The sequence below is a fragment of the Odocoileus virginianus genome, chromosome X (genome assembly GCF_023699985.2).
Source record: "Odocoileus virginianus isolate 20LAN1187 ecotype Illinois chromosome X, Ovbor_1.2, whole genome shotgun sequence".
NCBI lineage: Eukaryota > Metazoa > Chordata > Mammalia > Artiodactyla > Cervidae > Odocoileus > Odocoileus virginianus.
In genome coordinates this window covers 13,936,073-13,960,478 of record NC_069708.1, presented here as the reverse complement: position 1 = coordinate 13,960,478, position 24,406 = coordinate 13,936,073, and the positions used below count along the sequence as shown (strand labels likewise).

At 37.1% G+C, this 24,406-nt stretch overlaps 1 protein-coding gene across 16 annotated transcripts in view; it reads left to right on the top strand.

Annotated features, from left to right (window-relative positions):
* CASK (calcium/calmodulin dependent serine protein kinase) overlaps positions 1 to 24,406 on the top strand; it is a 378,632-nt gene that overhangs the window by 307,711 nt on the left and 46,515 nt on the right. For all 16 annotated transcript variants that reach the window (XM_070461881.1, XM_070461880.1, XM_070461877.1 and 13 more), the window contains 4 exons: positions 4,382 to 4,459; positions 7,350 to 7,430; positions 12,776 to 12,964; positions 21,643 to 21,721. In XM_070461881.1, coding sequence (XP_070317982.1) covers positions 4,382 to 4,459; positions 7,350 to 7,430; positions 12,776 to 12,964; positions 21,643 to 21,721 — 427 coding nt within the window. The remainder of the gene's footprint in view (positions 1 to 4,381; positions 4,460 to 7,349; positions 7,431 to 12,775; positions 12,965 to 21,642; positions 21,722 to 24,406) is intronic.

The following is a 24,406-nucleotide window of genomic DNA, read 5'->3' as shown; positions in this document are numbered from 1 at the left end:
CATCTCAAATATAGAATGTGGCCTCTTAACGGAACTGTGCTTTTATACTCCTTAAGACAGACAGATGAAGCGTGTCCATGCAGCCGTGTGGGGTCGTATATGACCCAGCGCCAGACACTGACAGTGAGCAAGCCTGTCTGGGAGTGACACAGTGTGAAACAGTCTGTTCCCCTTGCAGCTGTTCACATTTCCTCGTTTTGCCTTGGGCTGTGTGTGCGCGTGTGTGCATTTTAATAAAAAGTGCTGAACTTGCATAACTATAATTGCATTAGAAAGAGAAAAACCCTAAGACATTCATTCTTGTTTTCTCTCTAGGAATAATTTATTAACATTCTTTCCTCCCTCTGCCTCACCCTCTACACCTCAGCTTTACAAACACACTTGAAGTCTTCAGATGGCAGGGAAGCAACCAACCAATGGAAGTATTTTTATCATTTCAGTTCACCTTCAATTTGAGCTTCTAGGGCACATGTTAGCAACTACAGCTGTCAGGCCAAATCCAGCCAGCCACCTGTTTTTGTAAATAAAGTTTTATGGGAACCCAGCCATGCACATTCATTTATGGACTATTAATGGCTGCCTTCATACACACAGCAGGGTTGAGTGGTTGTGACAGAGTCCACATGGCCCACAAAACCTGAAATGTTCATCATTTGGCTAGGCAAGGATGAGGATTCTAAACTTTCTTTAATAGGGCAAGGCTTGCAATTGATTGCCTAATATCTTTCAAATCACATTTAGTTATTACTTTTTTTTCCCTACAGCCTATAAATGGCATTTTCTACAGTTCTTTCCCCAAATATTTGCTGAAGGTGTCTCCCTCTCATGAGACTGTGTTACTGCATTCTAATACAAGCCATGGTACTGTTGTGTGAGAGAAAGAACAGCACACATCAGGAGGCCGGTCTCTTCCCTACTATCTGGCTCCTGGATGCTGTGTGTTCACTTCATGTCACCGGATGTCAGCTCTCTCTTTTTTAAAATGGAGGAGTTGAATCATGTCAATATCCAAGATCTCTTTTACATTGAAAAATTTTTGAAGTCGGGCCTGAAGCATAGCAAAAATATTAAAAGAATTAAATGTGGTCAAAATTTCTTTCTTAATTTTGAGGGAAGGCTTTTAACTGTGCAGTCAGAAAGATGATCGATGATATCTGGTTCCTAAAGAAGTTAAAATAAGTATTCCTGCTCTGTTTCTTTTTTTTTTAAATTATCCATTTACAGTTCCTATACACCAGTTAAATACTCTTTTTTTTTTTTTTTAGAAACATTAATTAAACATCTACTATGTACTCAGTCTCATAGTAGGTGCTGTTACTGAATGTCAGAGGACTCAAGAGTCTGTCTGATCATAGAAAAGAGAAAAAAACACTTAAAGAGCAGGTCCTGTAGTCATGTCCCTCAGGCAGCCAGTGCTCTCTTGGCTGTTAGCGCCCAGGGTGTGGCAGGCATCCAGACGTTGTCTCAGTCCCAGATTGCCTCTGCGTCATTGGTGTACCCTGCAGCTGGCCCCGGCAGCACCCTCTCAGCTCCTGCCTTCAGCCGTGACCCCACAGGCACTTCTGGGTCCCCTTGCTCTGTGCAGACAACCCTCTAGGTCAGGGTTCCACCAAGATGGCTCTAGCCAGATTACATTCTGAGGCAGCTCCCGGACTCAACGGGAAACACACATTCTTGCCACAACATACACTGCAAGTGCGGGCTGCCCTGCTGTTGACCTCTTACCCTGCCATCAAGGACTGCCTCCAGTCAAGCAGCCTCCAACCAGGAAAGAGGCTCTTTATACTTGGGACCCCAAACACCACATGTCAGGCAAAATAGGGTGCTGGGATGAGTATGGAAGGACCAATTTAGCTACCTTTCAGCAAGTCCTAGAGGGATGGCCTGGCAGCTTAGCTGTGGGCTTTAGCTGAAAGTCTAAGACAGCAGGCCAAGTCCCCAAACCCCATCATTCTAAGTATACTTTGTATATGATAGATGGGGGCAGGTGACAAAGGGTGGGTGATAAACAAAGAGAGCCTGCCTTTGTTCTCAAGATTCACTCACCCAAGGAACCACATTGTAAGACCAAGCCAAAAATAAAAAGCCTCCAGTGATAGAGTGATTCTGGGAGCTTGGAATTTTTGTTGCTTTGTGAGTTAAAAACTATAATGTGCATCTATTAAATGTGTAAATAGAAATTAATCATGGTTGAAATTTTTGAAAGTAACATTGGTAATAGTCCTTGGTCAGGCAGGGCTTCCCTGATAGCTCGGTTGGTAAAGAATTTGCCTTCAGTGCAGAAGACCCCAGTTTGATTCCTGGGTTGAGAAGATCCACTGGAGAAGGGATAGGCTACCCACTCCAGTATTTTTGGGGCTTCCCTTGTAGCTCAGCTGGTAAAGAATCCTCCCGCAATGCAGGAGACCTGGGTTCGATCCCTGGGTTGGGAAGATCCCCTGGAGAAGGGAAAGGCTACCCACTCCAGTATTCTGGCCTGGAGAATTCCATGGACTGTATAGTCCATGAGGTCGCAAAGAGTTGGACACGACTGAGCGACTTTCAGTTGGTCAAGAAAAAGGCAAGACTCTTTATGGTAAAATTAGGCATTATAAAGACATTGTAATTACAAATGACAGTGCCGACAACTTATAAAGCTTCAAATTAAATTTGGTCTGTTTTTAAACAGCATTCAAGAGTTTTAAAAATCTTTTCATTATCCATGTATATTTTTTATTTTGTTTGATTATTAATATGATGACATGTCAGGTGATATTTTAAGTGTTAGCTATTTTACAGCCTGAGCTACCAGGGAAGTCTAAGTGTTAGCTATTTTAAATGTGGTTTTTTATTTTTAACTTACAATTCCTTACTTTTGGAGGGTTGTGTTCTTTTCCCCTCCTACTTTTTATTGCAGATGTACAGTATTTAATTTGTCTCTATAGACTAGTCTGGGAACTGACACAGTATATAATATTATTTCTATTGAAAAATAATATTCACTGGTTCCAAATTTCAGAATTCACAATCTTTAGAGATGAAAGCTATTCAGAGGACAGAGACTGCGCTCATGTATGCTACAGGGATTTGAGCAAACATTTATAAATGAGCCACATATTGCTAGTTCTCTAAATGTTAATATAATACTTTAAATAGACCAATATTTTACTAGCCTTCTTTTTTTTCATTTATTTTTATTAGTTGGAGGCTAATTATTTTACAATATTGTAGTGGTTTTTGCCATACATTGACATGAATCAGCCATGGATTTACATGTGTTCCCCATCCCGATCCCCCCTCCCGCCTCCCTCTCCATCCCATCCCTCTGGGTCTTCCCAGTGCTTCTTACATTATTTATTTAAGCTCTAATTTAGTAGTACTTTCTTAATGCTGACATTTTCAAATGATCACTGCTATATCTTCACATTGCTATCATTAGGCTTTATTTATTTATTTGTCCTATCTGTCTGCCTGTCAGTCATTGGGAATTTTTATGTATGGTATGGCTCAAATATTTACAAGTCGTAAAGTTTTATCTTGCATCAGTATAAACAAGTCTAACTGTAATCTGGGGAATGTTTACAGTATTTGACCTCTGCACTGGCACTGGTACACGTAGAAGGAGAGGAAAAAAAAAAAAACAAAAACCAATCCTCCAAAACCCCCCACCTATTTTAGAGAAGTTAGGAAATAGAAGTGGCAGACTAGCCAAGATCATTTTCAGCTTTTCACTTTTCAAAGCAAACTGTTGAATGAGATGTTTCATCTGAGGCAGAAAGTAATATTTTAGTTGCATTTCTACACTACAGGCATTTTTCTCTTTAAAAATTTCTTCAGAAAGTTAAATTTTGGATCATTTAGATTTGTGGAGTTTTTAAAATATCGATTCTTTTCAGTGTCTTCTTGTAATCTATGAATTTACAGGTTAAAAATGAAAAAGGTTTGTGTCCTTAATTTCTTGCTGAAGGATGCCAGCACTGATACTGTTAATGAACAGCCCTACTAAAACAAGTATAAACCTTTCATGAGAACATTCCTTCCTAGAAGGAGTTGGGTTTGCCCTTTCCCAAGATTTAGATTTCTGTGAAAATTCCTTCAGACATGTCTTGGCCAGAAAGCATTCTTTCTTTCTACTCTCTATTCATCTTATTAAATGTCGCTTCTATCAGAGGGAAAAAATGCTGTGATTACTGAAATATTGATGATTTTTTAAAAGATAGGCATAGCACTCGTCCTGACAAGTCTCATTTGAATGAATAAGAGATTTAAGAAGAACATCCCACTGCAGTCATCAGCATGCCTTTTTAAGGGGAAAATATTGTTTCGTGAGATAATAAATACGAAACTTTGAATTTTAGCCAAGAATTATGAATGTTGATTGGATATTCTCCTTTGCTTTTAGCTGTATGACAAAATTAACACGAAGTCTTCACCGCAAATCAGGAATCCTCCGAGCGATGCAGTACAGAGAGCCAAAGAGGTAAGTGATAAGTATTTTGTAAATGTATTTGGGTTTCATATGTGCTACCTTTAATGAAAACGTTTCTGCCACACAGTAAGTGGCAGTTTCCTTGAAGTCACAGCTGGACTATAATACTCAGATTTAGTATTTCTAAGTTTATCACTGAGTATTTACATACAGAAGAGAAAAAAGAAATCTCAGCAGCAACGTTGCCTAGATTTCTAGTTCTGGTTCTGCTATGTAAACTTCAACAGGTTAGCATATTGATTTTACTTCTCTTTTTAAAAAGAAGGAAAAAGTTATTTTACCACACTTGGTGGAAATAGATGTGCTATGAAAATTTGAGTTGCTTTTTTTAAGGTGGTAATATTAGAAAGTTAATTAAATATTTACAGCAGCTAACTTCAAAGAGAAGTCATTTTTATAAATTGCCAGTTAATGTACATCTTTCACAAACTTTTAACTTTTTTATTATAGAAACATGATATTGCAGAAAGTTTGGAAAGTAGAAATTGACCTATAATCCCATCTCCTTACACAGTAATTTTCATTTTCACTTCCCCTTTTCTATTCACTATCATTTGCATATAAATTTTTTGTAGTTACAATCAAAATGTATCTTTCTGTTGAAAAGTGAAAGTGTTAGTCACTCAGTCGTCTCCGACTCTTTGTGACCCCATGGGCTGTAGACCACCAGGCTCTTCTGTCCATGAGATTTCCCAGGCAAGAATATTGGAGTGGGTAGTCATTCCCTTCTCCAGGGGATCTTCCCGACCCAGGGATCAAACCCCAGTGTCCTGCATTGCAGGCAGATTCTTTACCATCTGAGCCATCAGGGAAGTCCCAATCTTTCTTTCAACCTATGTAATTTAATAAGCATTTTTCCATGCTTCTACTTGGTCTTTGTAAATAAGTTCTAATATTGGCATAGTTTTTTCTTTGCTATTACTAAATTATAATAAATTAACAATGCCTCCATTGTTAGACACCTAATGAGATTTTTTTTCACTTTTTGATGTCGTAAAAGTCTTTATCCAAAGAAATATTTTCCTTTGAAAAAGATTATTTTTCTTATAAAGTGAATTACTATGTGAAAGAATATGAAGACCTAATTCCTTCCCGATCAGATGTTAAACACAACACCTGTACCGGAAAATATATATTCACTGAGAAGCAAGACCAAGGAAATAGAGGTGGCAACAGTCAGAAGAGACTCTCTCTAAATTAGGAGACCACACTGCAGTGCTTAAAATCGTAGGCTGTGAGAGTTAACAGAGAACCAGAGAGAGTATATTGTTTCATCTTTTGTTTGACTGGTAAAAAACTCAAAGCATAAAATACACCAAAGGAGAATTGGCTTATTATCATTAAACAATATGAATTAACAGCCTAATCAGCACGAGTTAAGAGTACATTTCGACAAGAAAGGGATCTTGTAGTTTTCATTGATTTGTTCTTACCTGAGGAAGTGATTGAGTAGCACTAGCTAACATCTAGTCTTAGGCTAAGTGACCTCAAAACATCCCTTCCTACTCCAGTTGTAGGACTCTCAAAGGCAAGTCAAGAGACTCCTGGTGGGTACATGACTTGCATGCCCCTGACAGCCACTACTGCTTCAGCAATCCTTGATCAGCTTGACTTTTTTTTTTTTTTCTTCATTTATTTATATTAGTTGGAGGCTAATTACTTTACAATACTGTAGTGGTTTTTGCCATACATTGATACAAATCAGCCATGGATTTACATGTGTTCCCCATCCCGATCCCCCCTCCCACCTCCTTCAACTTGACTTTTAGAATTGAGCGCACTGTGTATAACCACTCTGAATCCAACTATCTATAGTTAGAACTGCAGTAATGGGTTTACTCTGAAAAGGAACAGAGGACTTCCCCGGGGCTTGTGTCACATAATCAAATTTTAAATGGGTAAACTCCATTCTACTGGTAAAGGATCTCTTTTGAAGAACAATTTCATTTGAAAACCATTTAAACCTGTACAGAGAAAATGTTAGCAACTAATTAGTGAAGAAAATGTGAGTGAAAAGAGGAAAGTTTTTGATTGTGTGTCTTTTTTTTCCAACTATTGGTGGTGGTGGTTTAGTTGTTCAGTCAGGTCCAACTCTGCTACGCTACAGACTGTAGCCTGGCCTACAGGCCGTAGCCTGCCAGGCTTCTCTGTCCATAGGATTTCCCAGGTCAGAATACTGGAGTGGGTAGCCATTCCCTTCTCCAGGGGATCTTCTCGACCCAGGGATCAAACCTGGGTCTCCTGCATTGGCAGGTTGATTCTTTAACATTGAGCCCACTGAGAGCTCTTTCATGCCCTGGCAATTAATTCTAGGAACCATTGCCAAGACGTGGTTTTATCTATGTGAGGAGATGAGTATGGAGAATAACATTGATTCTGTCAGGCTACAAGGGAAAGTATTTGTGTTTCTCTTCTTCATTATTGTTTGAGCCTTTGCAATTTTAATCTTTCTGAAAGGAATGGACAATTTTGTTAATTATAAAAGAAATCTGTTATCAACTTGTACTACAGATTCATCTTGATGGTAAGTTTGGAAAAAGATTTGTGGAGACATTTTCCCATTAAGTTTAATTAAGTTACCTAGGCCTGTAATAAATATGTACTACAGGCTTGTCATTTTGTTTTGTATTTTTCAATAATCTTTTGAGTTATAGTTGGGTAATGAAGGCAGAGACTATTACAGCCATTTGTTTTATTTTTTATTACCACCAATGTAGTTCTTATGTATTAATAACTTTGAATAAAATGATGAAATTTTTTCTAGAATAATTATTTTGCCTGCCATAAAAATCCATTCATACTTTTTAATTTAAAAAGAATTCTGTATTTTCTCAATCTAGCATCTTCTTCACACTATTTTATATCTTGCTTGTTTTTTTAGGTATTGGAAGAAATTTCATGTTACCCTGAGAATAATGATGCAAAGGAACTAAAGCGTATTTTAACACAACCTCATTTCATGGTGAGTAACAGTTAAACTTCTGTAGAAATAAAACCTCACTTTCAAAAGAGGGTTTTACTAATTCTTATGAAATACAGCCATCTTCATCAAATGTGCTTTCAGCCATATGTCAGAGTGTTAAGATTACAATACCAGATAATACCAAATTGTAAAGATGCTATTTGCCAACCTCATGGAGTTGGAATAAGAATTAAGTAGATGATACATCTACTGTGCTTTGCGCAGTGTCTGATATATCCTTGATGCCTAATAATTGTTAGCTAATGAATATTATTAGTTACTTCATAGTATCTGTCATGTCTAGGGCACAGTACTCAGTAAAACATTGAATAGATTAGGAACTTGCCCATTTGCAGATAAGTTAGTCAAGTGACTGTTCTGTGCAGTGTGTTTTCTGTAGATAGAAGCCTGTACATTCTGGACAGATGGGTCTGTCTATAAATTGATAAGTAACCCTCAGCTCAATTCCGAGAATGATGTAGGACCATTGATATCAGTAAATCTTTCAGATTCGAAGTAAGCTAAATAAAGAAAATAATATATACCCAAATAAAATCATTTTTTTAAGGTTAAGGTTTTTTTTTTTCCCAAAACCATTAAAGCTAAGACAGCCCCATCTCTCACAACTTACCTAACTTCAAAGCCTTGGTTTATTTTGCTTTTCTGACATCAGAGAGAAATTAATATGTGCATTGCTATTAGTAAGCATTTTCAGAAATAGTAAATAGTTCTTGTAATTTCCTGGCTCAGGAGAATCTGCTGGAGAAGGGATAGGCTACCCACTCCAGTATTCTTGGGCTTCCCTGGTGGCTCAGCTGGTAAAGAATCTGCCTGCAATGTGGGAGATATGGGTTCGATCCCTGGGTTTGGAAGACTCCCTGGAAAAGGGAAAGGCTACCCACTCCAGTATTCTGACCTGGAGAATTCCATGGACTATATAGTATGTGGGATCACAAAGAGTTGGACACAACTGAGTGACTTTCACTTTCACTTGTAATTTCTGAACACCCAGCTAGATTCTTAAAAGACATTTTCATTTACTCATCAAATATGTAAATGCCTACTGTATGCCAGACACCGTGCTGGGCACTAAGGGTAGTGGTGAATAGGATCAATATACTTCCATTCTAGGTGGGGCATGGATAGGTGAACTAGAGACAGAAAGAGCCAGTGAACAAACAAGATAAGTTCATATAGTGATAATAACTATGAAAAAAAGACAGGACAATGGGGCAGAGATGATAGTAAAGGAGAAGCTATTTCAGAGAGTCGGGAGAAAGGCCTTCTGAGGAGTTAACATGTGGGCTGAGACTTGTTTTATGAAAGAATCAGCTTTCTGAATGTCCAAGCATGGGGAAGAGCAAATGCAAAGGCCTGGAAGCAGGAAAGAGCTTCATAGGGTCAGAGTACAGAAGAAAGGCCATTGTGGCTGGGATATTGTAAACAAAGGGGAGAGTGGCAGAGGCCAGACCACAAAGGGCCTTCGGGGCCATGGTAAGGAATCTGGATTTTCTCCTGATTGCACAGGTGACAGTGACTGCAAGCAGGAAAATATTGTTAGACCTGTGCTCTTTTAGAGATTGCTAGAGCTGTTGTGTAGAGAATGGACTGTGGTGAGGATAAGAGTTAAGAGAGGGAGACCAATTCAGAGGCTTCTGTGAGGTGGTAGAGGCTTGGAGAAGGATGGGGCTGATGGAAAATGAGCAGACTGGGATTCTGCTTTAGAGATGGTTGAACACGGACTTGTTGATGGCTGAGATGTGAGGTGATGTGATTAATTACATTTTACAGTTCAGAGAGGAAACTGTACCCTAGAAAGGCTAAGAGGCTTGCTTTAGGTCACCTACCTAGTAAGTGGCCTCATGGAGGTTCAAAACCCAGATCTTTCTGACTCCAAAGGCTGTGCTCTTAAATGACTTGTAACAAGGATTGATTTTCCTATAAACTTAATTTGAACTCAGTGGTCATTCCCAAATAAGCATATGTTTGGATAATGTCCTGTGTGGGAAGTATAATTCTGAGCTGTATATACTGTGCTAAACTTTTAAATGCTAGAGCTTTCTATTTTAAAAGCATTTAAGATCATGATTTCAAATTTTTGGTATTGTTAAATAATAATAAAGGAAAAAATTTAATTTATAGTTTTTATTATACCAAAGTTTGGGAGTTGTTCTTAGCATATAATTTTGTACTTATTTCTTCAATTATTTGACTTTTTCTTTGCTTTCTAATCATTAAAACATGAGGATTTAATATTGGGTTACCTTACATTTAAAAATACAGATACTTACAAATATTTATAGTAATTAAAAGAAGAAAGTGTAGGTTTAAATGATTTTTTAAATTCTGTACGCAAAAGGTCATGATAAAAAATATTAGCACACTATCCTTTTTCAGTTATTCCATTTTAAAGACATGGTTTTTTTTTTTTAAAGAGATCCTTTGCTTTTTTTAAAAAGATCCTTTGCTTATTGCATTTGTAAAATATAAAACATTAAGGATAAAGACAATAAACAGAACTGAATGTCTGTGCTTTGATTTTTTTTCCTTTAAAATTTTATGTCCTAAATCTTATTTTTTGAAATTTGTATCTTACTTTCTCAATAAAAACAAGGTGGTTATAATCACCTTAGGTTGACTTGAAAGTTTCATTATTGAGTGATAAATTTTATGATTTGTAATTAAGAAGCCAGAAGAACCACTTTCAAACCTAAAATTTCTTTTTCCTGTAAATTTTAAATGAATTTTTCCCACTCTAGTCTGAAGTTCTTAGTTGTCTTGTCCATGTCCCTTTTACATACAAAACATAAAATTGTCTTTTTCCTTTTACATGATTCTTCTTATGTAATTAAATATAATAGCTATTTCAGCTTAGTAACAATTGCTGAATCACCTCATAACATACTTGAAGAAAAATATTCAGACTCTAATTTCTCTATTTTTTATTTGGCATACTCTTTTAATGACTTTTTTGACAATCTGTAAGTGGCCCCTTTTTTTGTTTGTATGTGTGTTGGATAAAAGTTTCATTTTGTGGTAGCAGTCTTTTACAGTAGCAAATAAAAGTTAGTATCAAGTATGACCTCATTTGGTGATATAATTTAAGGATTTTTCTCTTACAGTTCAAATTTGGTATTTTTGTGATTGTGGGCTTATCCTTCCTTATAAATAAAACATTAATACAAGTGTTTGCTTATATAATTTAAAAGGATGGATAGAAACTGTTTGCAAAAAACAGTATAAACACTTTCTCCAACCCATGTAACTAGCATTTTCCTAATGAAACTTGGTTCTCTGCTTACCTAGGCATATATCCTCCAGTCATACAAGGCATATTTTTTAAAATTCACTGTTTATAGAAAACACATCTATAATTAATGCATGCGTGCTAAGTTGCTTCAGTCATATCCAACTCTTTGCAACTCTATGGACTGTAGCCCGCCAGACTCCTCTGTTCATGGGATTCTCCAGGCAAGAATACTGGAGTGGGTAGCCATTCCCTCCTCCAGGGGATCTTCCCAATCCAGGGATAGAACCCGCGTCTCTTATGTCTCTCACATTGGCAGGTGGGTTCTTTACCACAAGCGCCACCTGGGAAGCCCTATAATTAATACAACGAACCTAATTTTAACAGATGAAGTTTTTCAGTTCACCTATAATTAATTTTTGCTTTCTGCCTTAAATCTTAGTCTCTTAAGAGGCTATAATTAAACCAGCCAAAGAAGGATTTCCCCACATAGCACAGCCACGACCACTTTGGCCAGGGGTATTCATGTAGGGTGTAGCCAGGACACAGGTCAGGAAGCCCAGGTCCCCAGGGCCATTGTGGAGGCTGGCTTTCAAACTGTGCTACTTACTGTCCCTCGGTGCCTATACCAGCCCTCTGAGATCTTGCAAATATCTGCCATTTCTATTATAAATTCAGATGGGTATTGAATAGAGCATACGGTCTATTGATGACTAATCAACACCATCATCTTTATGATTTTACCACATTGTTACCTTATTTTTGCCTCGTGTATATAACTGAAAAGTGAAAATAGCCGAGTCATGACTTTGGTGAATCTTTTAATTAAATAACTTGAGATGCTACAGGTTATGCTGTTAAGGTAATTTTAATTATGTTTCATTATCTCAGATATTTCATTACCCTACAGATCACAGATTAAAAAAGAACTGAATTTATAGTTAGCTCACAAGAAAACATAATGTATAAAGTGCCAAATATGTTGATACTCAGCTGTAAAATTCTCTTTGAAGTAGAAATGCTAAAATATTTATTCTTATTAAAAACTTTCTTATGATGGCATGAAATGTACAGTAAGTGGAAGAATAGCCTTTTCAGGGAAACAAAGGATATTTATTACCCAGTTTCACCAAGAGGATATATGGAGATATCAACACAAAGAAATCACTTTGCAAAAAGAAGTCATGATAATAACTGTCAGCTTATTTTTTGTTTAGTGCTCCAAAAAGTAGAAATGAGCAAAAACAGTAACTAGGTTTAAGATTTTGAGCTCCATATCATGTGATATTTGGGGAAATTACATTTCTTCAGATACATTTGTGTGTGGTTTTATTTCTTTTACTAAGTCGTACATTATAAATTATCTTTTGCATTATATAGCAGTTATTGTTAATACCACTGGTAAAAGATGTTTGCTCAAGGCACCAATTATTGCACTGTTTCTCTTTAAATTTGTTTTCATTTTAAGCCCCAGCACAAATTTGCCAGCTCTGTGTACAAAAGATTCTTTCTGCTTAATTATTTCAAATTGTGTTATGTCAGCCTTTAATTGAGCAAGTTAGTTGGACATTTCTTTAGAGCATCAGACAATACCTCTTACCCAGATAATGAACAAACACATCCATTCATTGATTGGCTCACTCATTCTTTCCTTTGTTCCTTCATTTTTAAAATTCCATCTATCATGATTGTGCATGCTCAGCTGCTTCAGTCATGTCCAACTCTTGGTGACCCAAGAGACTGTGGCCCGCCAGGCTCCTCTGTCTTTAGGATTCTTCAGACAAGAATACGGGAGTGGATTGCCGTGCTCTCCTCCAGGGCATCTTCTTGATCCAGAAAATGAATCCCCGTCTCTTATGTCTCCTGCTTTGGCAAGCAGGTTCTTCACCACTAGTGCCACCTGGGAAGCTCCATCTGTCATGATTATGTGTCAGAAAGAAATTATGGCATGGTTCTATCTAGGTGTAATGTGCTTTGAATTCTCTTTAGATGAGAGATACCTTTGAGAGGCAAAGAATAATTTTATATGTGTTTATGTAATAGACTCCTACTGAAACAGTTCTATTATTAATATTTTATTTCCCTCATAAATTATCAGGCCTTACTTCAGACTCACGATGTAGTGGCTCATGAAGTTTACAGTGATGAAGCGTTGAGGGTTACACCTCCTCCCACTTCTCCCTATTTAAATGGTGATTCTCCAGAAAGCGCAAACGGAGACATGGATATGGAGAATGTGACCAGAGTTCGCCTGGTCCAGTTCCAAAAGAACACAGATGAACCAATGGTAAGTGGGGGGAAAAAAAAATCTCCTGTATTCTCATAAAATCCCAGCATGAGTTCGAGCAGCTACCTTCAACCTATCCTAGTAGAGGTGGGGAAGAAAGGAGGGTGCAGAGAATTTTCAAGAAATCAGTTTCCAGATCCTCATTTCAAGGCCACCACCATACCCCCGCCCCCACTACCCCCACCTAAAATTGTCCTGCCTGACACCATGCCTAAGGTGTGTTGGCTTTCCTTCCCAGCTCTCCTTACACAGTTGCTCTTCAACATCAACAAAAAAAGGGCAGACCTGATATATTAGTCTAGCGTGTAAAGACCTCTGGGACAGCAGAGAAAGGGTCCAGTGTGAAATACCGGAATTAGTGTTGAGAAGGTGAACGTCTCAAATTCCTTTTACAAGTCGAGTGGTGTCCAGATCTTTTGCCTTCAACAGAATTAGAGGAAGACTAATTGGGAAGACATTCAAAGAATTGAGTGCCATTGTTAAAGTTCCTTCCATTCACACCTACCTGTTTAGTATGAATTCACCTTCTCAGTTCTTAAGTGTAGCATTGGAATAGAACTGATGCTGAACCCTGCTTCATCCTCATAGAATTTACATAGACTGGGAAGATCAAGGAAAGACTCCTTGATGTTAACTGCACAGAGGGGGCAGTGAGAAGGGAGACCATCCAGCCAAACCAAGTAGCATATGCAGAAACTTGCTAGTGAAAAGGCTGTTAGCCCAGTTTCAAAATGGAAAGAAGGCACCACAGCTAGACTGTAGAAAACAAGATGTGTGTCAGGAAGGGGACCTCATAAGTATTGATTTTGTTATCTATTTTAAAAACAGAGGCTATTAAAGAGTTTTAAGCGGGAGATAAAATCAGATTTTCATCTTAGAAATAAGCACTCTGGAAGATGGATTAGAGGGGGACCAGAGTGGCTAGGGGGAGACCAGTTAAGAGACTGTAACTGCAGTAATACATGGGAGAGATGATGAAGCTCTGAACTAGAGGGATGGATGTCAAGTGGAAAGAAGGGAATAGATTCAATAAAAGAGTAATTCAGGAGACCTTGAGAATGGATTGACAATGGGGACTGAGCCAGAAGCAAGTGTCTAAAATGACCCTAAGCTTTAGGTTTTTCACAGCCAGATGAACAGTGATGCTACCCACTGGGACAGGGAGTATTGGGGAAGTTCCAGTTTTTAGGAGGAATGATTTCTTTAGGAAAACATTCAAATGTATGTATTCCTATCTGCTCCTCAGAACATAGAAAAGGGATACTGGGATATAGGAAAACTGATTACTTAGGAAAGTTGCCCAGTTGCTTTCCAGGTTAAAGGAAGAATTACAGAGCAGTGATCCTATGATGGCAATTTCCAGAAAGCCCTCAACCCTAGACATTCAGGTTGTAATTCTCACTTATTGTTCTTTGCCGGTTAGACTGTATTATCTCAGTACTTACAGCAGACATGGGACATGCAAGTCACCTCACCCCTCTGGTGCTCGCCAAGCAACTCTTTGACTTAAAAGCCCAGGCAGTAGCAGCTTTGGGTCCCTCAGGCAAATCACTTCGTGTCTGTGGAGGCCTCATTTTGCTCATACTTTTCTTAGCAAGTATGACCAAAAGTGTGCTTGATTTCTACCTACCCAGATCCTACCCAGCTCTGAAAGTCTAACACTCCCCTCATTCATTTCATATATTCGTTCACTCATTTAGCAAATGTTATTAAGTACCTACTATGTGCAGAAAAGACCCTGGTGCTGGGAAAGATTGAGGGCAGGAGGAGAAGGGGGTGGCAGAGAGTGAGATGATTGGATGGCATCATCGATTCAATGGACATGAGTCTGAGCAAACTCTGGGAGATAGTGAAGGACAGGCAAGCCTGGTATGCTGCAGTCCATGGGATTGCGAAGAATCAGAGAAGACAGCAGCTGAACAACAAAAATGTGCAGATGACTGCATGCTAGTGACGTAGTGGCAGACAAGACATTGCCCCTTCCTGGAGCTCAGTTTCCATAGGGCTACCTACTTTTTTTTTGGCCACTCTGTGCAGCATGCAGGCTGTTAGTTCCCCAGCCAGGGATAGAACCTGCCCCCCCTACACAGGAGGCACAGAGACTTAACCACTGGACCACCAGAAAGTCCCAGGGCTCCCTACATTAAACAAGTAGATATGTACTTTAGCACAGTTTGTTTAACAGGTGTGATTATGACAGAACTATAGGGAAGGAAAGGCTGTGTCAGAGAAGCAGGAGAAGGGGTGATGTTCAGCCAATTAGAGTAGATAAGAAAGTGGAAGGGACCACAAGAAGGAGGCCCAGGGATTTCCCTGGTGGTCCAGTGGTTAAGTCTTTGCCTTCTAATAGAAAGGGTGCAGGTTCGATCCCTGGTCTGGGAGCTGGGATCCCACATGCCTCATGGCCAAAAAAAACAAAGCAAAACAAGAGTATTGTAATGGATTCAATAAAGACTTTAAAAAAAGAAGGAGGAGGAGGAGGCCCAGAAGTGTCTTGTGATCGTCATGTTCTAAAGCAATCCAGTGACAGTTGCTTGATGTTCTATATAAAGGTTAACTACATTAGAAACATAGACTGAGTAAAAGCATAAATCTGTACCCCTGAGTTACATTTTCTGCACGCATAAAATAGCCTTGAGTCTTCCCCAAAAGTCTCCTTAAAGAAGCACTTGTCTCTTCCATCTTCTGTGATCCTAGTGAAGGTGTGTAGTTCTTCTCCCTTTAACTGGTTGCCATAAAAATGGAAATTATTTTATCTGAAATATATTTTCAGGAATATAGTTTTCTATAGTTTTACATTTAACACAACTTCATTTGCTTATTTGTCCTGTTAAAAAACATAGTATCATGCAGCATATACTTGGATGATTTCTTTTGCTTTTTGGACCTTCTAAAATATATCCAACTATGTATGCTAGGTCCATCCCCCAAAGGTGATATATTCACATTACACCCTTGTTTTCCCATTTTTAACATCACACTTTTAATTATTTCGCTATTGACTGGGAAACTCCCATAGTTGCATGTGTTAAACACTGAACTTCAAATAGCATAGACAATTGGGAAGAGGCTTATGTAAACAAGGAAAAGCCAGGAGTTTATAGCAAGCTGGGCTAGGTTCAGCAGTAGCTGGGCCAAGCCTTTCCCTGGAATTTGGGAACTGGTGAACAGAGAAAACATGAGTCAGTTCTTCTCTGCAGAGAAACGTTTGAAGCAGACAAAATAATAAATATTAACTTCGGTTGATTTGAGGTGAACTTTCCCTGGCCATGAGAGGAGACAATGGGGCTGCAAAGAGTCAGAGATGACTGAGCAGCTGAACAACGATATGCAGGTGACTGCACTGCATGCCAAATATGTAGTGGCAGACAAGACATTGCCCCTTCCTGAAGCTCAGTTTTCATAGGGCTGCCTACTTTTTTTTTGGTCTGTCTATCTCATTCACTTCCATGCCTAGCAGAGTATCTGCCATATAACAGGTTCACAGTAATATTGGTTGAATGAATATGCTAATTTGGTAATTCAAGAATGGAACCCTCATTGTACTATCATTTCCCTTATGAAATTAGATTTGACTTACACATTAATTTACAGCATTTTTCCAGGAGCCACCTCTCTTGGTAACCATATGTGCTGATTGAATGTACAAGTTGGAAATGAAACTTGAGCAGTACAGTTTAATGTGGGACTAGAAACATTTGGGAAACCAGTTTCTTTTTAATTGCTTGCTTACCACTTCTAAGAACCACAAAATAGAAACTGTGCAAAGTTATATGTTGTAGAATTGTACAAATTCAGGCAGGGTCTAGATTATAAAGTCTCAAATATTTTCATGAAACTTTCTAACAGAGTGTTATTTTCCAGTGAAGAAGATAAGACAGAGTCCTGATACCCCCAATCATCTCAAATTCAAGACCAGTTTTCACTGAGGGAGCTTGTTAAAAATATAGATCTGGGCTCTATTCCAGACTAATCCAAAGAGTGAAATTAAAAACCAGTATTATCTAAAAGGTCTCCATGTGATTCTTCGAATCAACCAAGTCTAGTACAAAGATATGTTTATGAAAGCTTGTCTTATAATGGTGAATAACTGGAAAGTAAGAGTTGTAATCGGACTTCCCCAGTGGTCCAGTGGTTGGGAATCTGCCTGCCAATGCAGGGGACATGGGTTTGATCCCTAATCCAAGAAGATTCCACACGCCATGGGGCAACTAAGTCCATGCACCCCAACTACTGAGCCCGCACTCAAGAGCCTGCGAGCCGCAACTACTGAAGCCCTGCTCTATAAAGCCCGTGCTCCACAACAAGAGAAGCCACCACAGCGAGAAGCCCACACACCACATCTAAAGCATAATCCCCACTCACCACAACTAGAGAAAGCCTGCATGTAGCAATGAAGACCCAGCACAGCCAATAAATAAATAAATATTTTTTAAAAAGACCAGTCCAGAAGGCTTGTAATTAAAGACAAAAAGTTGTAATCTATTCCATAGAATAGTATTCTGGCATTAAGTATACAGAGGTTCCACTTCTGAAAAAGACGGAGTAGCAGGGAACAGATTTGCCTTCTCACCTGAAACAACAACAACAACATAAAAGAACACACGCAACAATGAAAGAACTGTTTTCAAGATATTGGGCATCTGGCAGCAAAGGACAGTGATCCCTAAGAAACAGGAAGCAAATAAGGTGAGCCCAGTGATTGTCCCACCTTACTGACATGAGAGAGTTTCCAGGCCACAGCATGGTGTGGGGAAACTGAGGCAGAGCAGGCAGACTCCCTGAGGACACAGAGCTGAGAGCCTGGGAAGACCAAAGCAATAACACTCATAGGACAGAGTGCTGAAGTGGAGAGAGCTGCAGAGACAAAAAACTCTAGAGGGTCCCCCTCATGTATTTATCTGAATAATGATCTGCACGTTTATGACAGGAACCTACTCAGAGCCAAGGAAAGGCCATCCAAAAGGATGAGAGGGAACAGTGCCCGACCCTCACTGTCTGTTCCCACCACCCAGACTAGAAAAACCAATTCAAGGAGCATTGTGTGGAGTGCTTAGGAAGGTCTTGCCTCAGTAACAAGGATTTATTAGCCCTAGACAGAGAATTGCTCCAGACCCACCTTAACAAATCCTGAAAGCAAGGCCCAAAGGATCACTGTTTCCAAATAACTGAACTACATCCCAGGACAAAGCTTAAGAATATAGAAATAAAAAAATTACTGACAGTAGTATTAGAATTAGCAGGAAAATTGCACTATGGGATTAATGGCAGTTTAGACATTTCAGAAGAATAAAATTAGATTAGTGAACTCAAAAGACATAGCAATAGAAACTACCCAAAACAAAACACAGAAAGAAAAAAGAACTTTGAGAAATGAAAAGAATATCACTGAGCTGTGGGACAACTTCAAGCAACCTAATATTTGGTCCATTGGAATCTATGAGGGAGAAGAGGGTGAGGAAGAAACAAAATGTTTTTGAAGAAATAATGGCTGAAAACATTCCAAATTTGATGAAAACTATAAATCTGCAGATACAAGAACCACAGTGAACCCCAAGCACAAGACACATGAAGAAAACAACACCAAGGTACATCATAATCAAGCTGTTTAGAACCTGTGATAAACAGGAAGATCTTAAAAACAGAGATAAAAAGGAAATGTTACATACAGGGGGGCAAAGATAAGAGTGATATCAGATCTCTTATGAGAAATAGTATAATCAAGAAAACAATAATTTTAAAGTACTGGGGGGAGAAAAAACCTCTCAACTTAGAATTCTAAACCCAGTATAATTATCTATCATAAAATAAAGGCAAACTATATAGAACAGTATGGAGTTTCAAAAAAAACTAAAATATAGAGCTGCGGTATGACCCAGCAATCCCACTCCTAGACATATACCTGGAGAAAACCATATTTTGAAAAGATGCATGCACTCCAGTGTTCATTGTAGCACTATTTACAATAGCCAAGTCATGGAAGCGACATAAATGTCCATCAACAGAGGAATGTATAAAGAAGATGTGATATACAATGTGTGTGTGTGTGTGTGCTAGAATATTGTTGGAATTTTGAAATATTATTCAGCCACAAAAAGGAATGAAATGATGCCATTTGCAGAGATGTGGATGGACCTAGAGATTGTCATACAGAGTGAAGTCAGAGAAAAACAAATATAGTATCACTTATATGTGGAGTCTAGAAAAATGGTAAAGATGAACTTACTGGCAGAGCAGAAACAGAGTCACAGATGTAGAGAACAAACTTATGGTTACCAAGGGGGAGAGCAGGATGAATTGGGAAATTGGAACTGACATATGTACATTAATATGTATAAAATAATTAATGAGAACCTACCATTTAGCACAAGGAACTCTACTTGATGCTCTGTGGTGACCTAAATAGGAAGGAGATCTTAAAAAGAGTGGATATATGTATGTGATATGCATATTATATATATATATATATATATATATACACATATATATATATATATATATGATTCGCTTTGCTGTACAGCAAGGAACTAACACAACATTGTAAAGCAACTATACTCCAATAAAAATTAATTTAAAATATAAAATAGTATTTTAAAAAACACTAATTTAAGAAAAGCAAAATAAAGACATTTTCAGACTTATCAAACAAAAAGAATTCAGTGTAATAAAGACTGAAAAAAGACTTACAGTGTAATAAATGTTAAAGGATATCCTTATCATTTAAATCTCTCTGAAAGGTAAATGGAAGTCTAAACAAAAATAGTAGCAATGTGTTTGGGATTTTTTAACATGTAAAAGTAAAATATATAACAGCACAAAAGTCAGGAGGAAGGAAGTGGAAGTATACTGTTGTAAGATTCTTATAATACATTTCACATGGCATAATATCACTTGAAGGTAGACTGGTAAGTTAAAGATGTATGCTATAAACCCTAAAGCAACCACTAAAACAACAAAACAATTATAGCTAATAAAACAGGAGGGGAAAATAGAATGAAAATAAATAATCCAAAAGAATGCAGACAAGGGGAGTATAGGAGAGATGGGACAAATAGAAATCAAATAGCAAGAAGATATGTTTATCAGTAATTGGTAATCATATTAAATATAAATTGTCTAAATTCTCCCAAATTAAAAAGTAGAGATTGTCAGATTGGGGTATAGGAGGGAAGCAAGACCAAATTATATATTGCCCACAAGAAATGCTTTATAAATAAAAACAAATCATTTTAAAGGAAAAGACTAGAAAAAGATACACTATGATGACATTAATCAGAAGGAAGCTGGAATGACTATATTAATATCAAAGTATATTCTCAGGCCACAATGGAATTAAATTAGAAATGAATAACAGAAAGATGTCAGGAGAAATCCCCAAGCACTTGAAAACTAAATTATACAATTCCAAATAACCCATGGATGAAAGAAGAAATCAAAAGAGAAATTTTAAAGTATTTTGAAGTGAATGAAAATGAAATCACAACATACCAGAACTTGTGGAATACTGCTAAAACAGTACTTAGGGAGAAAAGTGTAGCACTAAATACCAAAACAATGACCTCAGCTTCTACCTGAAGAAACTAGAACCAAAAAAAAAGAGCAAATCAAACCCAAAGTGAGTAAAAGAAAAAAAATAATAAAGATCAAAGTGGAAATCAATGAAATAGAAAGTGAAACAATAAAAAAATCAATAAAACCAGCTTTTCCGTTGACAAGATCAGATCAATCAGGTGTGGGGGTGAAGACACTAATTACCAGTATCATGCATAAGAGAAGTGACATTACTACAGATCCTACAGATATAAAAAGAATAATAAGGAAATATGGTAAACAACTTTATGTCAATAAATTCAACAACCTAAATTAAATAGACACATTTTTTGGGAGACAAACTACCAAAACTCACTTTGGAATAAACTGAATTGCCCTATACTATTTAAAAATTGAAGTTAGTTTTTTAAAAAATCCCTCAAAGAAAACTCCAGGCCAAAATGGCTTTACTGGTAAATTCTACCAAACATTTAATAAAGAAACAGTACCAATTGTACACAGACCCCTCCCAAAACATTGAAAAGGAAAGAATTCTTCTCAACTTACTATTTTTGATGAAAAGGAGGAGGAAGAGGTATAATAGCTACTAGCATTACCCTGATACCAAAACCAGACATTTTGCAAGTAAAGAAAACTACAGACCAGTAACCCTTCTGTATTTAGATGCACAAATTCTAAACAAATCCATACCTCAAAAAAGAAAAATACATCATGACCAAGTGGAGAATTAGCAACATGGAAAATACTTATAAGATTAAAAAGCTGGGAAAAAAAAAAGATTAAAAAGCATTATATAAAATATATGAATGCTTTAAAAAGTATAAAAAATTTTAAAAATTAAAAAAGAAAAAAGGAATAAAAAAATTTTTTAAAGATTTTAAAATAGATAAAAAAGAACAAAAAAAGCTAAAAAAGATTTTTTTTAAATATATATGTATGCTATTGTTAGAGTAACCAAAATATCAAAATTAATATTTCTGTCATGGCATAGTGGAGTTTTCTCCTCCATTTTCCATATTTTCTTTAATGTTTTCCTACTTTTATAGTTAAGGTTATCTACAGCATGATCACAGATATAAAAAGAATGCCCTCTCATAGTAATTCTATTTTTGCTTAACTTTTTACAGGGAATCACTTTAAAAATGAATGAACTAAATCACTGTATTGTTGCAAGAATCATGCATGGGGGCATGATTCACAGGCAAGGTAAGTTTCATATATAATTCTTTCTTTCCTACCTTAGATTTTTTTTCATATAGTATAGTGTTTTATGATCCATATAAAAAATAGTGGGAGGGGGAATCAGGACGGGAAACACATGTAAATCCATGGCTGATTCATGTCAATGTATGGCAAAAACCACTACAATATTGTAAAGTAATTAGCCTCCAACTAATAAAAATAAATGAATAAATAAATTATGTTATGAATATGAAAAAAATCAGTTTGATTGATGGTTTATATAAATGATTTATCTGTCTTTGGTTTTAATCACTGTTGGCCTCCACTCACTTGTATTCATTTCCACATGCTTCAGTTATACTATACAGTTCTGTTGCTGGAGCATCTCTGAGTTACTCTTTAGATCCTGACTTATTAGAGGCCATGGGAGATGAACTGAAGTATCATATGGGTCCCAGGATATATGGAAGACATCTACCATGGGATATAAGATATATGTATATATACTTGCAAAGTTAAATGACAGTTGACTACTCTAATTCATTCAGGAATGTGATATACTATTTATAAATTAGGAAATTAGAGTTTGATAAATAACAATATAATATTTCAGTGATAAAATAAGAAAGATCAAATCTGTGATTAAGTTCTTAACACCTGCTACAGTAAATGCAGTTGAGAAGGGAATTCACTAAGGACTGAAGTAGACAAAAAATGATTTTTTGAGAAAGTGGAACTACTGTAACACTCCAGTGGATAAGATTTGGACATGTAGGTTTAGGTTCCTCTTTGAAGCAACTGTGTTATATGCATTAGTATTTAGAGCCTGATCCAAAAGTGATTCTCCTGTCCAAAAATTAGACTTCCTTTCTTTGAGATCGTGTTGTACATGTGCTTAACACCTCTTTCCTTCTCCCTGGAGAGCAAGAGGTAACACCATCAGCCTTTTAGTGCCTTCTTGTCCTCTTTAGAGATGACTGCTTATGTACGCAGATGCCCAGCATTTTTATTCTGTCCTATTTTAAATCCACAAATTTGAAATTGTACTAAAATACATGACCATTGTTGTTTGAATTTACATAAATGTTTATGGTTTTATTTGTTCATTATTCCTTTTGCATTGCAGACCATCCTTTGGTGAGCATTTTTCGTTCTTCCTAAACTACATCCTTTATAGTTCCTTTAGTGATAGTCTCTTGTTGATAAACTCCCTCAGGTGGTGTTATCTGTAAATATTTCATTTCCACCTCAATCTTGATTACTTTTGCTGAGAGCACAATTTTAGGTTAATGGTTACCATTCCATTTTTCTTTTGGCATCTGTTGTTTGATCTTGAGAAGTCTGGTGTCACTACAATTGTCCTTGCTTTGTAGGTGATCTCTCCTTTCCCCAGGACTTTTTAAGCTCTTTGTCGTCGATGTTCTGTAGTTTTACAACCTCCTGGCATGGCTTTCTTTTTATTTATCCTATTTGGGATACATTATTCTTCCTGGAGCTGTGTGATCATAACTGCATCATTCAAGAAAATTTGAAACCAATTTCTTTTTTTTTTCCATTTATTTTTATTCGTTGGAGGCTAATTATTTTATAATATTGTAGTGGTTTTTGCCATACATTGACATGAATCAGCCATGGATTTACATGTGTTCCCCATCCCGATCCCCCCTCCCACCTCCCTCTCCATCCCATCCCTCTGGGTCTTAAGGAAGCTGTGGTACATATACACTATGGAATATTACTCAGCCATTAAAAAGAATACATTTGAATCAGTTCTAATGAGATGGATGAAATTGGAGCCCATTATACAGAGTGAAGTAAGCCAGAAAGATAAAGACCAATACAGTATACTAATGCATATATATGGAATTTAAAAAGATGGTAACGATAACCCTATATGCAAAACAGAAAGAGACACAGATGTATAGAACAGACTTTTAGACTCTGTGGGAGAAGGCAAGGGTAGGATGTTCAGAGAGAACAGCATTGAAACAAGGATACTATCAAGGGTGAAACAGATCACCAGCCCAGGTTGAAACCATATTTCTTAAAATATTGCCTCTTCATTCTTTCCATCATCTCCTTCTGAACTCTAGGTAGATGTGTGTTAGACATTCCCTCCATATCTCTTAATATCTTTTTCATGCTTTATTTCTTGTTTCCCATCTTCCTTATCTCCTTATTTCTCTGCCCTGCATTCTAGTTAATTTATTTGGTTATGTCTTCCAATTAGGTGAAACTCTTCAGCCATATCTGAACTCCTGTTCAACTCATCCATTCACTGACTTATGCTACTGATTATATTTTTCCTTTCTAGAAGTACTAGTCACTTGTTCTTATTCTTATTTTCAGATCTGTCTGTTCACATCTGATGTCTTGTTGCATGCTCATCCTTGCAAAAAAGGTCCCTTTTCTTTAACATATAGCTATTTTATACAGGCATACCTTAGAGATATTACAGACTTGGTTTCAGACCCCTGCAATAAAATGAGTCACATGAATTTTTTTGTTTCCCAGTGCACATAAAAGTTATGTTTGTACTATGCTATCATCTACTAAGTGTACAGTAGCATTATGTCTTTTAAAATGTATATAATTTAAAATTACTTTATTACTAAAAAATGCCAACCATCATCTAAGCCTCAGCAAATCATATTCTTTGCTCCTGGTGGAGGGTATCATCTAGATGTTGATGGCTGCTAATTGGTTAGG